Here is a 15,370-nt window from a genome sequence, read left to right as displayed (position 1 = left end):
GAGAATAGATTTGAAAGAGATTTACCTGAATATTGTGTAGATCGTATTGATCTACATGACTTCAGTACATTTTAGCTCCATTGCTAGCCTAACTACCTTTGAACATGAAACTAAACAACTCCTCTCCCTCCATTTAGGCTGACGTACCAAGAGATAATTTACAGTAGAGGCTGTTTCAATTGTGCAGAATCACTTTAAAATCAACATCCCCAAATAAACAGTGATGTGGAATAACCTTAGTGAACTGATTAAATGAACATTTAAGTAATTTTGGGTTAACTGTACCTGAACTTCTAGCATGAGAAACTTAGAATACTTTTATCTTTACCAGCAATAGGAGACCTGCAGTGGATTGTACTAACCTAGTGGTCATTAATGTACAATAGCCTCATAGTTCCTGTAAGCAAAGTAAATCATGAGAATTAAAACCATCTTACTGAGGAATTTTTGTTTGCTGGCATATTCAACTGTATGTTGTTTACCGCTGTATAGAAAATCTCCCCTCCCTTATTTTCCTCCCTCGCTTTGCTTCCCCCCTCCACTCCTCCCTGGGTCCCATTTTGTTATTTTCAAAGGTATTGCATCACTGCCCATGAGTGATTCATAGTCGGGACATGACTCTCTCTCCCTATGGCTTCACTCATTACTGATTGCAGGGAAATAAGCAAACCAGACACTAGTTATTATTACAAGGTCAGAAATTGTATTTGGCAAGTTTTTTTAAACAAGTGCATACAAGTACAGCTAGAAGCATTTCAGTTTGCCAAGTGCTCGTAGAGTCATATTAGTTAGTCACATTCTATGTTTAACAGGGACTGCCACCAGAACTAAAAGTACATCGATAGGACATCGAAAAAAGGGGGAGGAGGAAAGTAGTCTATTATGATGAGTACATACCTTTATCTTCAAAAAAATATAGAAACACAATGTATTGAAAAAAAAAAAAAAAAAAAAAATATTATACAGCCATGTTTACGAAGTATACAACTTCCCTTGTGTCCAATATGTACATGTCCATCAGTTTCTTTTGGATGGTATGCATGGTACGAGGATTTATATTCATTTGTAATGGTGTACATGTTGGTTTTTGTTTGTTTGTTGTTGTGGTGGGTAAAAAAAAAAACGCAAGGTAAAATCAAGGGTCTCTCTCCTTTTTTACTTTCACGTCCCCTGCCAAGATGGTGGCTATTTCGCCCTGCATGAAGGCCCATGGTACGTTGGAGCCCACCAGTGGGCATTTCTCCCCGCTGGGGCAGTACACCTCTCCCGTGGCCCCCTGCTGTTTGATACTCTCCCGGGAGCAGGGGAAGCAGAACTTGTGCGAGGGAACCGACGGGCACTGGACAAAGTGCGTGTCCTCCAGCCTCTCGTGGCACAGGGTGCAGCACAGTGGCACGCTGCCCGGCACCGACGAGTCTGGAATGCTCTGCGGCGGCGCCCCGTGAGGGTCCATGCCCTGTGAGTGGGCCGTGGCCACCACCTCCCTCTGGGTCAGCCGCCGCTGGCCTGCAGAGGACGGGGACAGCGGGCTCCCGCTGTTGCGCCGGCCCGCTGCCGTGGTGGAATGCACCTGGTTGGCGTCCTTTTGCGAATTAGTGTTGCCGGCATTGTCAGCGGCGAGGATGAGTGCTGCCATGGGCGACTGGCCGTTCTGTGCCGTGGCCGCCTCCGGTGGGGTGGTGCGACTGTGAGGGGAGATGGTGGAGGGTGGAGCGGCAGAGAAGCCTGGCAGGGAGGCCGGGGGCATCTTGAGGACCTCGGAGGGCGACGGCAGCCATGGCTGGCCCTCGCCGCCGTTCATCTTGGGGGCGGAGCCCTCGCCGTCTGGCTCAGGGGAGGCTTTCCTCTTCATGCTCCGCGGGTGCTTCCCTCGGTCTGTTGGAGAAGAAGGAAGAGGAGGAGGGGAGGGGGTTAGAGAGAGGAGTTCAGGGTTAACAAACACTCCAACCACCACAGCACCAAATGTTCATGCACCGTAAATAATGAAACATTCCTCTCAAAGTTGTATTCTTTCATATGTAAAACAAAATGTGCAGAGGAAAAATAAGTAAGATGGTCAGTAGCCTGCTGGGGATCAGACTAGAGGAAATGTAAACATGCATAAACAACCATTCAGCTGAAAACCCACGTCAACACAGTGGAAAAGTAGCTGACTAAGAATTTCAACACTGCCAGTTCCTGTTTTAGTCTTCTAAATGAATGCATTCCTGTGTGAAAAAAATCCACAATCCTACCTGGTTTTGAAGAAGTTGCACTTGTCTCATATCCCATAACGCGCTGCATCGCCGCATGGTCTTTCTTGAACCTGCTGTCGAATGTGTGGAGAGCCATCAAATCCCTCACTGTTTTACCCTTGCCCATCCACTCCTCCGCCCGCTTGTGGCTCTCCGACATGTCCGACATGCTATCCGGTCTATGCTTGTCTTTCATATCCTCCCCGCGCTTGCCGTGGTCGCCTTGACCAGGAGCATTCAACGCGCCCGGCATACCCATTTGAGCGGGCCGACCATTGAGTGCGTGTACTGGACCCATGTTTCCGTTTACTAAAGGCACCAAATTGGGAGGAACCGTGCTAGTCCTGCGAGGGTTAGGGCTCTGGCGGTTCAGCTCCGGTGGGTCGTCAGGTTTTGGAAATCCATTTGGCACAGGGATGCCGTTAACTTGCCTCCCCGGTTGGTACTCCGGTCCCAACCTTGGCGGCCGGTCAGAGAGGGGATAGCGATCCAGAGGCTGAGGCGGACGCGAGCCGGGGTCTCCAGCCGAATGGTTGTGGGACTGAATTTCCTTCCCCGAGTGCTGAGGTTTGCCTGGCCCCGGAGATCTCCCGTCCTGGAAGCCATGAGCCCTCTTCAGCTGTCGGGCAGTCTCAATTACAAACTCAATCCGGTCGGCTCCCTCGTAGTTGACACATCCCCTGCAAACGGGTTCGGTAAAATCCCAGATCATCGCCCATGGCATGCGGGGCAAGTCACACAAATAACATGACTGCCTCCTCGAAGCAGCTACAGCCGCGGACGACATAGTTTTCGAAAAAGTGGATACCAAATTCTCCAAATCTCCCTGGGATTCGTTTTATTCTGTAGAAAAAAAGGAATCGCGAATTATTTTGTATTTTCCCTCTAGCCAAGCAGCCTTAAAACAGCCAAGTTACACTGAGAAGTTCATTGCAGTTGTGTACTTTACTACGGCGCGCCTCTATCTATCTCGCACTACAACTCACAGCCCGAGCTCAATGTAGGGCGGTGACGTCACCGACGACACACCACTAGTGCTTCTAGCAGCTCCAATTCTATTTACTTGATTCTTCGACAGCCCCTCCAGCGCATGCTCACCTTTTCCTCTCTTTATCTGTAGGCCCTACCACTTGTGCAAGGAGTTAAACTGCCAGCAAGCCCTAAAGAGAAACTGGTTTGAGGCAGTTGAGCCCTGCTACTTAAATTATTTATTTCAAGTCAAGGTTACTTGTTTAAATAATGTTGATGATAGGCTTCTGATTACTGAGAATCGACATCCAAAGAATTCAAAGCAACAGCTAAAATTATTGCGGCTCCTAAATTGTCTCATTAATATATAATGCCTTTGCATGCAACTCAACAAGTGGCGTCACCTATCTTGCTCTTTTAGGTAGCCTATGCATGCTCTCCCGGACTGGCACTAGAGCCCTATTTAGCAAATCCTCATTCCAGTCACACTGCCAGCACAACGTCACGAGGCGGATAGCTTTCACCCAACCACACAATTCGACTCTGTGTTACTATGGCAGATTTTACCCTCCTTCCTTCGTCCATTTAAAAATCGGATAGCCTCTTTCCAATTCATAGTTTACGCATTGAGCTTTGCACAATCGGCTTGTTTGGACATAAAAATAGTTTTCATAATGTAACTATTCTAATCTAACGTCGAAATGTTTCTCATTTTACAAATATGCGTCATTAACTATGTTTAGGCTACTTTGTCAATCGCTTGCTACATGCGCCACTTATTCTATGCAACAATGTATCACATAACGAGGTAGTTGATACGTAGTTGCAGTCACATTATGCTGTGGCGCGTGCCTGTAACATTGTTGCAATTCGACATTTGAGATTATAGCCCCTAACCACCGTTTGAGCGATGTTTTTACAAAGAGCGACTGTGAATTTCCTCATCGTCTAAATATTGGACAAAGTTCATTCAGCATGACTAACACACCAATCAACGCCTCGTGATTCAGTAAACTCGACAACTCACAGCCTGTCTGACTGGCGAACACGGAAACCCCCAGATCAAAGTCACAAACCGAGACATCCTTTGCACTTTTTTTCAATTACTGCTCCATCAATTCTTTAAGTCTGGGGGCTATTCGTGTGGATAGTTCATTTACTTTGGTTGATAATTTCACATAGCCTAAATGTCACTCAGGTCTGGTCTTGTTAGACTGTGAGGAAGGTCTACAAAATAGCCTTAGGCCTACTAAATGTGTTGATATTGCATGAACTGTGTTTGTAGCCTATATAGCTACTGTAGGGTTTTACAAAAAATGATGCCCTCATTGCCAACCGACCGAGGAGTTTTCCGTCATTTACTTTCTCTCTTTGTTACGTTTAGCCACAAAATTGTAGAGTAGGTGGCTGTTGTGTTTGAGGCAATACCACAGAGGAGACCTGCGGATACAAAGCAGGTTTTTTTTGCAAGCATGTAGCCTACTATATGATGACGTTCCAAACAGGAAGTGGATTTTAGTCACGTACCCGCTTCTTACCTCGCCCATCTGTGGAAAAACAAACTACCCATCCTGGCTCGCTGCCAAAGATCACAGACATGCGGGGTAGGACGAACGAGTCACAGCATGTTAAAGCAAAATACCAAAGGAAATGGTTTCTGATAAAAAGCATGCTCTTTGTTAAAGAGCCAGTCGACTAAATGTGATGAATAGTTTCATTTTTGGCTACATCTATTTGTTTCTAATAGGCTAAACATGGAAAATGGCAACTATATCATTGTATAGCAACAAGCTACAAAATGTATGGTAGCAGCCTCAAATTTGTCCTGTAACAGGGCCGCCGAATTTAATCAATTTAATAAAATATATTGAAGAAAAGCGTTAAAAAGAGGGGCAAAGTTCTATGTTTTTTAGACCGATTTGCGCACAATTTCTCTGTCCTTCACATCAGAGTGCTGCTGCAGACTGTGTGTCTTGACAAATCAGATTCATGGCAATCGCAGGTTGCGGTGCGGGGCACAACGCTCAAGGCATGCTCTCCACTTTCCTCCAGTATTTATATAGCAAGCGTGATAACACGTCACTCCCTACAGACACAACCAAAAACTCTTACATAAATGTAGCAGACTATACACCTAAAAATTAGCGATCTGACAGGCTGTATTGCATTGAAATGAGACTATTTTTCACTCTGATCAACTGTAGGCTACTAACAACAGCAGCCGCATATTCTAGGCTACTATACTCTGATCAGTGTAACAGGGTAATGTTGTGTATTTATAGCCCATTTGTTTGTGCGAAAATGTGAATGGGATCAAAAATTTGGTTTATATTCACACATGGGCTGACTAGGCTACCTAGACTTTTTCAATCCAAAATTATTAACTGTAATTAATCAATAGCAGACAGAGACCATGAGTACATTTTTAATTAGGCCTACAGTTGCATATGACAAGACTACATGATGCAGACCTGCATAAAGCAAGATCAGCCCTGTGAGTTTTATTGTCCAATTATGTTGCTTTCTCTGTGTATAGGAAACCCCACTAGTTCTAATACAAATTTCAGTTGAATGCATTCAGTTGTGCAACTGACTAGATATGCCCTTTTCCTTCCCTTTAAAATATAATTAATATGAACAAGTACAAGGTTGCTGCAGTTTGACAGGGTCTTCATCATCCCCAAGGTCAGGATTTTTTCCCAGGATTTAAAAAACATGTGACCTGATTAGAAAAACTCTGGTCACATCATAGCCCATATTAAACCTTTTTACAACAGATTAATCACATCATACCATATAAGGTCCAGAATTATACCTGGTTAGGTTGGTTACCAGATTAGGAAAAACTACAGACCCCAGAATTTTGGGGACTCCGGGACCTGTGGTGCCACCACTGCTCTGTAATACGACTAGCCACTTAGCAATTTTATGAAGTTGGCTTTAGCTATCCCAACTAGGTTCCCAATCTCCAGGCTATCAATCAATTTAAGAGTAGCTAGCTTGTCTAACTATCTTAGCTGGCATGACTGCTCGCATGTTTGATAGACTTTAGAAAAGCAAGCAATAACTAAATGTTGAATAAGACTCACATTCCTTAAATGTTTTACCCAGATTTTAGCAGAGATGCAGAGAAGCGTATTTAGTTTCTTTAAAAAATAACCACCAGTCAGGAGGATACAGACAGCTCAAGAGGTATTTTTCGATATGCAGAAAAATTGACATATTTGGACATAAAATTAAGCATAATGATTATGGCTATAGATTGCCGGAAAAAGCAGTTTCAAGTGTTAGAAATATGCAAAATTATCAAATTTACAGATGGGGGGCATAGCCCCTCTCCGGACCACACCCCAGCCATCCTCATGTACTTTAGCCCCCTCAAACGCCCCTGAATGTAAATAAACTAGTTGTGGAATGATGGCTGGCCAACAGGAGAGCCATTCTAACAGTGAACCACTGACAATGACTCAGCATTAACAGTAGCAACCCAGACATCTCTTACTCAATGGTCCGTATGACTGTATCACGTCGGTGTGGATCTGCATCGCCCAGACAGCTGACTTGACGTGGCCTTGGCCCATTTTGTCTCGTCCTTCTCTCTCGGTTGCAACACTGTGACATGCTCTGTCTCGCTCGCCCAGTCGGCTGTGTGGAGAGAGAAAGAGAGAGAGAGACACGAGGGGGACACGTAGGCTACTGTAGGTGCACCAGTGAACAATGTGTCCTATTTCTCTGCAGCCTGAGGCAGAACAGGCAAATGAGCAGCAATAGCAGTGTGGGCTATTTGCATCCAGGACAATGTGCCCCTGTGAACGGTGTATAAGCTAATCCCAAGCGATGGCAGGGAGAGAAACTGTAGGTATTAAAATAGAAAGGAAAAGTTTTGATCCAAAATAAGAATGTACCTGGAGGTCAGATAGGTTGGATGTGGTGTAGTTTGCATTGTGTTATGTACGTTTGAGTATGTATTTATACGTGCACACAGATGCACACACACACACAATGATTGTGTGCACATGCACAAGTGTGTGTGTGTGTATCTAGACTCTAACGAAATACATACTCAAGCTAACACCATATTGGGTTTCATCATTGTGGCTGCCAATCAGCTTAGACATTTCCCCACTACCATGCCAAGACGTCTGCAGAGCAGCAAGGTAACCGTCTTGGTTCACTTAAGACTCTTTAGTAAGCTGGTTAATTAGAGTGGGAACATCCCTTACGCTGGTGGCCTTGTCTTGAGCTGGGCCAGTGTGAAGAAAAACAATCCTCCTTATGCGGTGTGATTACAGTTTACACACACATACACAAAGTCAGTCACAGACACACACACAAAGTCACAGACACATGCACACACACACACACACATTCACACAAAGAATACACACACACACACACACTCCACTCCCTCCCTCCCTCCCTTGCACTCTCTCACCTACATGCATCAAAACCCACCTGAGCATCTATTGTGGCTTGTCACGAAGGTTGGAAGACCCTAAGACCTGTTGATCTGCTGATGGAATGAGGGATGAAGGAGGGGGGGGCACTCTGGTGGCTTATGTGGCACGCTGACATCGCTCAGCATCCCCAGGTGCTCCAACTTGGTGGCAGCTTGAACAGCGGCTCGCACACAAACACAGAGGACTACATGTCAGGCAATCACAGGTTGCCACAGTGTCTTGACATGAGCCTGCTATTGTTACTTTTAATCGTTGTTCTTAATGGTCTGAGGAAGAGAGTGGCAAGAGTGGTTAAAGTGAAATTAGGGTAACATTTCGCTTAAAGACAACAGGTACTGGTGCATTGCTACCCTTATAATACTTTATTATTAACTCATATCTTACTGTATGTCTTTTTTATGTGTTGTTTTTGGCAACATCTGAGGATCATTATGACATATGATACTAAGACATTATTCATGGGTTGCACATCCGTCATGCGGTCGCATCGTTGCCATTGTTATCAACGTTTTACAGATGCCGCAGCATATTCATGTCTGACGGATGGTTAATGATGTCTTTCTGAACGGGGGCTAATGACTGTTTCGTCAAATTTACACTATAGTGGCCTGGAAATACGATAACATTGCTAAAGTAGACAAACAATTAGTAGAAAACAACTTTGCCATCATTATGATGTCGTAAAGTTTACTTGTTCGTCGGAAATAGCTAGCAATGCTAACATTAACTAGAGTTATACTGTATCTAAAGTAAATCGGCCAACATCACAATGATGACAAAAGCTTGTCCTACTAATTCTTTGCCTCCTTTTGAAATGTCATATAGTTTCCAAGCCACAGTAATACACTTTAGACTAAATCGTCATCAGCATTCATTGAAACTGCATTGAGTAGAATCCTCAGCTGGGCATCAGTCCTAAAATGAACGTTAAAATCAATATTGTGATTAAATGTGCAACCCATGAATAAGAGTGTCATATGACAAGTCCTTCCGTGCATTATGACCACGTCATAATGCATTATACCTGTTGGCTTAAAGTCAAGTGTCACTTGGAAGTTCTTTCAAGTCAGGCATTCCTTGCCTGCATGACTCTTGGGCTAGGGCCCTTGAAAAGGTTCCCAGTTGGTTGGAGGTTGGAGTTAGTCAGATGTGATATTTGCAGACATGGCCTCATGGCGAGGAAGAGGGTCAAATGAGTCAGTTTATTCAGCTTAGTCGTTTCACATGGGAGGAAGTCTGCTCGATGGGAAAGAAACCCAGGAAAAGCAGACTGGAGAAGGTGACATTGAGGTCACACTGTAGCACGGTGTCCAGCTTTTTTCAGATGGACTCCTGGCCATTCGCAAAAGTATCCAATGACGACAAAAACAAATAAAGACGATAACTGAACCACATGACTCCATGCATTTGCTTGCCAAAGCTAGGGAGGGAGGATATGTTTGATAAAAAAATTATGAATCTTATCAATTTGCCCTTGACCAGGAATGTTTACGGTTCGGCAAACCCCCCTTATGACTCAGTCAATGGACTTTTGTTCCTCTGTAATCTGTCAGTAGACAGACTCAGTAACTAGGTGGTTATATGCGCAAGCCTTCCAGTATGCGACTAAGGCAAATTAACAGCATGGAAGTCGTTTAATAATTGAACAAATGGCTTTGTAGTGGCTTCTCTTTGATGTGTTAAAGCCTTTAAATTTTTAAACAGTACTTTTCGTGAATTAAGCATTACTGTACACAGCACTTGTGCTTTGAAGTTATTGAGCGCATGCTGCTGCATGTTGCTTTCAAGAGTAAAAATAAAACAAATAGCATTTTACGTTTGCCTCTATCGGGAAGCAACTGACAGAGTTCCAAATAAATTGCCGTTTGGCTCCCAATGCTTATAAATGATTAGCCTTATAGCCCCAAAGGGAATTTCCTTTCCGAGGTATTTGATTTAATGTGTGCACTTAATTGAAATGCATTCTAAATTAAATTCGTACTATTTTTGTCAGAGGATGTCTTCCGTAGTTGCCAAGAAAATGTAGGCTTACAGTGGCGCCTAACCTCCCATTTAGGGGAATTAATCTTGTGGGCTGAGGTTGTTGCAACGTGCTCCTCGAGGCCCTATTTCTACGTTATTAACTGAAAACCATTAGCTTGTTATAGGCGTAATGGACTAATGGAATTATTTTAGAGTGGGTTCGATGGCATTGTGTTGTGACTAAGCTTGGAGGCACTGACCAATCACTGTTGGCTATTTTGCTTAGTCACAGTTGGTTCTGACAGACACGAAAGCAACATGCTGTGTACACTCACCCGAAAAACATTATTAGAAATAATGTACAAAAGATTACTTATTCCCGTTCCCTGAAATCACACTTTAGTTTACCGTCATCAACATTTGACTTTAAGTGTGGCGCAATGGAAGGGAAAACAAATTATCATCATTATACTGTCATGTTTTTATTGTCAGTACAGGAAGGAAAGGGTTACTATGGAGATCACTCTCCCTTCAGGACATTCTAAGTAATGAACCATTTCCTGTTTACAGACGTGTTTTTTTTCTCCCGTCTTAATCATCCGAGCTTGACACAAACAAAGCCCTTGCCTTACATAGAAAAAATTCCCACATTTAAAGCCCTTTTCACTGCTCCTCTAAATAGCACTTAAAGCTAGGTTACAGTGTGCACACATACATGAATAAATAGTGTGGTCTACGCTTCAGACAACTGCCTACAGCTCGCTGAGTGTGCATGCACTAAATCCCAAATCACTTCCTGCTTTGCTGCAATGAATCCACTCTCTGACCCTGACAGCCTGTTATGGTGCGAGTGGCTGAGGCATATGCCACTTAAAGAGATAGCTTCTTGGACGGCGCAGAAGGAAAATGTTCTACCCTATTGATTGTCCACAATGCTTCTTTGGCAGATCAATAAGCAGAGGTAACAAATGCTGATTGAAAAAAGAACAATAAATTGGGTGCTGCAGCATCGACTTTGCAGCTATTTTAAAGCGGCGACAGTCTCGAGAAGCGGCGTTGACTGCAGTGCTTTGATCTTTGATGCAGTGTTGCAGTACGGAGTGATGCAATATCCTGGAAATGTCACAGCACGAGCACTTTATTGTATAGGAAGGGGTGTGATGTTTTTGCATTATTTTCACAGAGCAGGGTTTGCATTCAAGTCAACACTTGGAAACTGCATAGGCATTTGGTGCAGCTCTAGTCCTCTAGTCCTTACAAGTGCAGTTAGTCAGACAACCGAGAAGGATGCCATTTTGGGCGCTCAGGCTTACCCTCAATATAGCGACTGACGACACCGTTTATAAAATGGAAGGCCAACTCAAATAAAATGGCGCGTTTGGAGAGAGAGGGGAAAAACACTTTTGGACAGTGTGCATCTGGAGAGGAGAGGCGGTGATGTCACAGGGGCAAAGTGAGGAGACGAGAAAAACAAGGCTTTCTTTTTCCCCTCGCTCCCTCCCTCCCTCCCTCCCTCCCTCCCTCCCTCCCTCCCTCCCTCCCTCCCTCCCTCCCTCCCTCCCTCCACCCTAATCCTCTTTGCAGGCCTGGAGGGAAAGGGTGGCGGGCTGCCAAGGCAAAGGCTGCTGGGAAAATGCAGAAGCTGCCAAGCGGGGCCCTGTCGCCGGCGTTAGAAGCACACATCTTTGTTCTCGGAGACCTGGTGTTCTGCCAAGGGCCTCATTTCAGCCAGGCATTATGGTTGCCCTGGATCGAAGCCAAACTACTGAGAGCTTACTCCCTTCTCCCTCCCTCCCTTTTTTCTCTACACCCTCCCTCTCTCTCTCTTTTTCCATCCCTCCCACTCTCTCACACACACATACACACACACACATACACCCATCGCTAGGCTCTTATTCATCCCTGGATCCTCCGACTAGGGCTTCCTGCCAAACATTCGTCAGTTGCCATGGCAGCAGGAGAGAGAGAGAGAGGGGAGTGGAACATCAGAGCGAATAATAATGAGTCACTCCTGGAGCCAGATGTGCCACATCTGCAAAGCCGCTACACTGAGGGGGAGGGAGTTGGGGGAGGATGGGCGAAGAAAGGGGTGGGTGAGGACTAGCAGTTAAGCAGGATGGGTGAGAGAAGGAACGGGGGACAGGGGGCTTAAAATAAAAAAATAGTCTGCATTCAGTAATATACTGTAAGGGGACGTTTTGAAAAAGAGCAGACAACCGAGCCTATGATCGCACGCTCTTCGCAAGCGTGTGGGGAAATTGCTGGAATCTCCCCGCATTTTCTCCAGTGTGGGAAAATATGGAGAGAGGAAAATCGCAAAGCAGTTGAGGACACAAATTCCTAAAAGGATAGAAGACTAAAATCATATGATATGCAAACTGAGAAGCCACACTAGTGGACACCAGCAAAAATAAGGCTTTCATTTATGTGAAAAAGAAGTTCCAAAGATCATGCTAGCCAAAATTTCTCAACTGGACAGTTTCATACCTCAACCAAATCAAATGAATACTAGGCCATTTTACATTTCTCCTGATTGAGAAAGGTGAGCAAAACCCAAAACAGTTTGTGCATTGGTGCAAAATACCATTGAGTTTTGCTTATCTTTGAATAGCAGTATCTGCAACATATTTATTGCACGTAGGTTATCCCTACTCTGATGCAACCCTGCGTTTTGGGGTATTTTCTGCCACGCTCTGCAAGTTTCCCCTAGATTCACTCTTTCCGATATCCACATGCATCTTCGGGGAGAGAATGGTAAACTCATCAACGAAGTGCCGCTTAAATTTCATGGATTCTTTTACGGTCCGGGCCGTTACGGGAGAAAACATTTTTGTTCCTGTTTTCCCTGTTTTTCCTCTTCGCCTGTTAGTTTGCCAGGGTGCTAAGCCAGCTATCCTCCATTCAGGTACGTAACACAGGGCTGCCAAAAATAAGATCAGCGCCGCACGGCTAAGTTCACCATGATGTAACTAAGCCCTGAAGCAAGAAACTGCAAATAATGACAGCTTACTTAATGTCCAGACAGACAGCGTTTTCAGGCCACTCCAAGGCAGCAAGCCCATTAAAGGGGAGTTTCTGACATCAAAAGATAATAGGGCAAAACTTTTAACAGTCTGAAGTATCAATTTGAAGTGGATGACAGGAGATGAAGATTTTTTTTCCTGACATTCTTTTTTCCAAGTGTCTCACGGGGGAACAAGGCAGATTCTAGGGGAGGGTGCTGGGTTGGCCATTGCCCCTTCCAAAGGTACATTTGGCCCACTCACTCAGAAATGACACAACGTGATGATTAAGGAATGGTAGGACCATGATGTAACATGTTGATCATGTGATCAACTGTGTCACAGTTACCTTTTTAACCACCTAGCAAGTTGAGAGTTGAGCAGCAAGAGGGTCCAGTATCCTAGAGTATACTAGCAGGTTTAAAAAACAGGTTGTCTGCCCAACAGAAGACCATGTTAGCTCACTAAGCTAAAACCTTGCTCCGGGAGGTAACACTTAAGTCTTCACATCTGAGATGAGGCTACCCATCATGCAAGTGTACTTCAGAGAACCATCTCCACAACATATTTGTAGTGTTAGGTAAGCTTACTCGGGAGCTAACACACCACCTCCGCTACTTATATATCCTAAATGGTAATAGATTAATTGCTAGCAGAGCCCATATGTGCACGTCATTCTATTTCTGCCTGGTCTGGATGAGAGAATCGTAAAACAAAAAGAAAAACAGGCCTTCCTCGCTAGTCCTTGTGTCAAGGAAACGGTTTTACGACATCTAGCACATGAATCAAACCGTCATCTGTGCAACATTCCCCTCTGTTTTTGTAATCCGGCCTCAGCCGCTATATTCCTCGCGAGGCCTCGCCACGCGGTCACCGCCTCTCTAAAACTCTCACTCCCCTTCGAACCGCCAACGGCAGCGGAGAAGCCATGTATCTGAGCTAGTCTCATTCAAACCAGATGTGAGGGCGTAGTGTACACCGAAAACCAGGACTGCATCCCAAATGGCACCCAATTTCCCTATATAGTGGAGCACTTTTGACCATAGCCTTGGTCAAAAGTAGTGCACTATATAGGGAATAAGGTGCGATTTGGGGCATACACCAGGCATGTGAACACAAGGCCTTCCGCATGAATGGGGGGAATTCTATTATGTCCAACAGAATCAGAATAACCCAGGATGAAAACAATAACCGTTTCTTTTCCCTCTCTCGCTCGCTCTCTTTCTCACTCTCTCTGGAGAATTTACATATTATCTTTATACCTGTGATGTTTTATGTTCCCTCTTCCTCCTGCCGTCTGTTTTATAGTTCCCATTCCTCTTTCCGTCCCTATTTTAGCCACCTCCTAAACCTTTCGACACCCCCTGTGTCCTGACCTGTCCTGAAGAGGTCATAGATACAATTGGTAGTTGTCCGTGGTCGTATTTATTAGTGAACACCGTAGCAAGTCCTTCACCGTTTCGGTCTGTTTGCTTCTGTTTTGTTCATAGAGAATACAACCCTTTTTATAGGCACGAGGGTCGAATACTTGCTTGAGATAAGTGTACTTACAAATCAGATATTTGCAAAAATCTCCCTATAACAGCAATGCATAGTTTACACAAATGTTGGATTTACGTATGTGCGGCTCAAGCTGGGATTCGGCCCAACGAGCACATTTGATCTCCAAACATACATTTCATAGTGTGATAGCGTCGCTTAGCAACAATGCATCAGTCCGTTATTAATTTGCTCTTGGTTCATAGCCTCGGGTCTAGACTATAGCAAAGCTAGAGAGTGTCAGTGCACATTCAAACTGTTCTCTGCAAAATGCTTAATAATAGGCCGTTACTATAGTCTATTCTACAGCATTTAGGTTCAGCTACAGCATTAACCGCCTTGGGCTAGAATGTATGTAGCTAAAAGCTCTGTGCCATAACCTGCAGACGTAAAGCCCCACCGCGACTGCCTTGAATGACACACACTAACAAACAGCTCACACACTGACACACAAGTCACACACACTAACAAACAACTGACGTACGCCTTACACACTCATTCAAGGCTTACATGAGTGTGTGTTAGTGTGTGGGAGTTGTGTGTTAGTGTGTGTATGAGTTGTGTGTTTGTGTGTGTAAGCCTTGAATGTGTGTGAGTTGTGTGTGTGTTAGTATGTCGTGTCCCAGAGGTGAGGCAGGGCACTTGGCAGGCTGTATTCTCTGAGCTAAGACGAGCTGAGTGGGCTAGAGAACATCAGTGGCTTTAGCCAATCTGTTGAGCTGTCTCCCCAGCCACGGCCCAACTGTCGACACCCCTCCTCTCCCCCTCTTCCTCCCTATCTCTACACCTCTCTAACTCCATTCTACCACTCTCACACCCACCAAAGCCATTTCTCTCTCCCTTTGCTTCCTCTTAATTGTTCTGGTCTCTCTCTAGCTCTGTATCTCTCTTCATCTCTTTCTGTCACACTGTCATAACAGAGCACAACACAGCCCTGGGCGGCGGGGCAGAGTACACTAGGTGCCCTTGGCGAGACAGATAAACCGGTGTTATATGATTACGCGGTGCAGCGTTATTGTGCAACCCGTGACTCACACTCAGCTATAATTGCAGCGGCGCTCGCTTGTGCATGTTTTAGCGTGGGCGGAAAGAGAGAGACGAGAGGGAGAGGGTTAGCGCTTTTGCAGGTCAGGGTTCGGGGGGTACAGGTGGTAAAGCCGGGGGGCGGAGGCTACCAGCACTTGGAGCATGCATGGGCCGACCG

At 44.9% G+C, this 15,370-nt stretch overlaps 1 protein-coding gene across 1 annotated transcript; it reads right to left on the bottom strand.

Annotated features, from left to right (window-relative positions):
* Positions 1-680: 680 nt before the first annotated feature.
* On the bottom strand, positions 681-3,624 carry LOC123491419 (interferon regulatory factor 2-binding protein 2-B-like). Its single transcript, XM_045222154.1, has 2 exons — positions 2,235-3,624; positions 681-1,875 (listed from the first exon to the last, which is right to left on the bottom strand). The coding sequence occupies exons 1-2, from the start codon at positions 3,019-3,021 to the stop codon at positions 1,136-1,138; spliced, it is 1,527 nt and encodes a 508-aa protein (XP_045078089.1). The 5' UTR covers positions 3,022-3,624; the 3' UTR covers positions 681-1,135.
* Positions 3,625-15,370: the final 11,746 nt, after the last annotated feature.

Source organism: Coregonus clupeaformis, chromosome 8 (assembly GCF_020615455.1).
Source record: "Coregonus clupeaformis isolate EN_2021a chromosome 8, ASM2061545v1, whole genome shotgun sequence".
Classification (NCBI taxonomy): Eukaryota; Metazoa; Chordata; class Actinopteri; order Salmoniformes; family Salmonidae; genus Coregonus; species Coregonus clupeaformis.
This window is presented reverse-complemented; position numbering and strand designations above follow the sequence as displayed.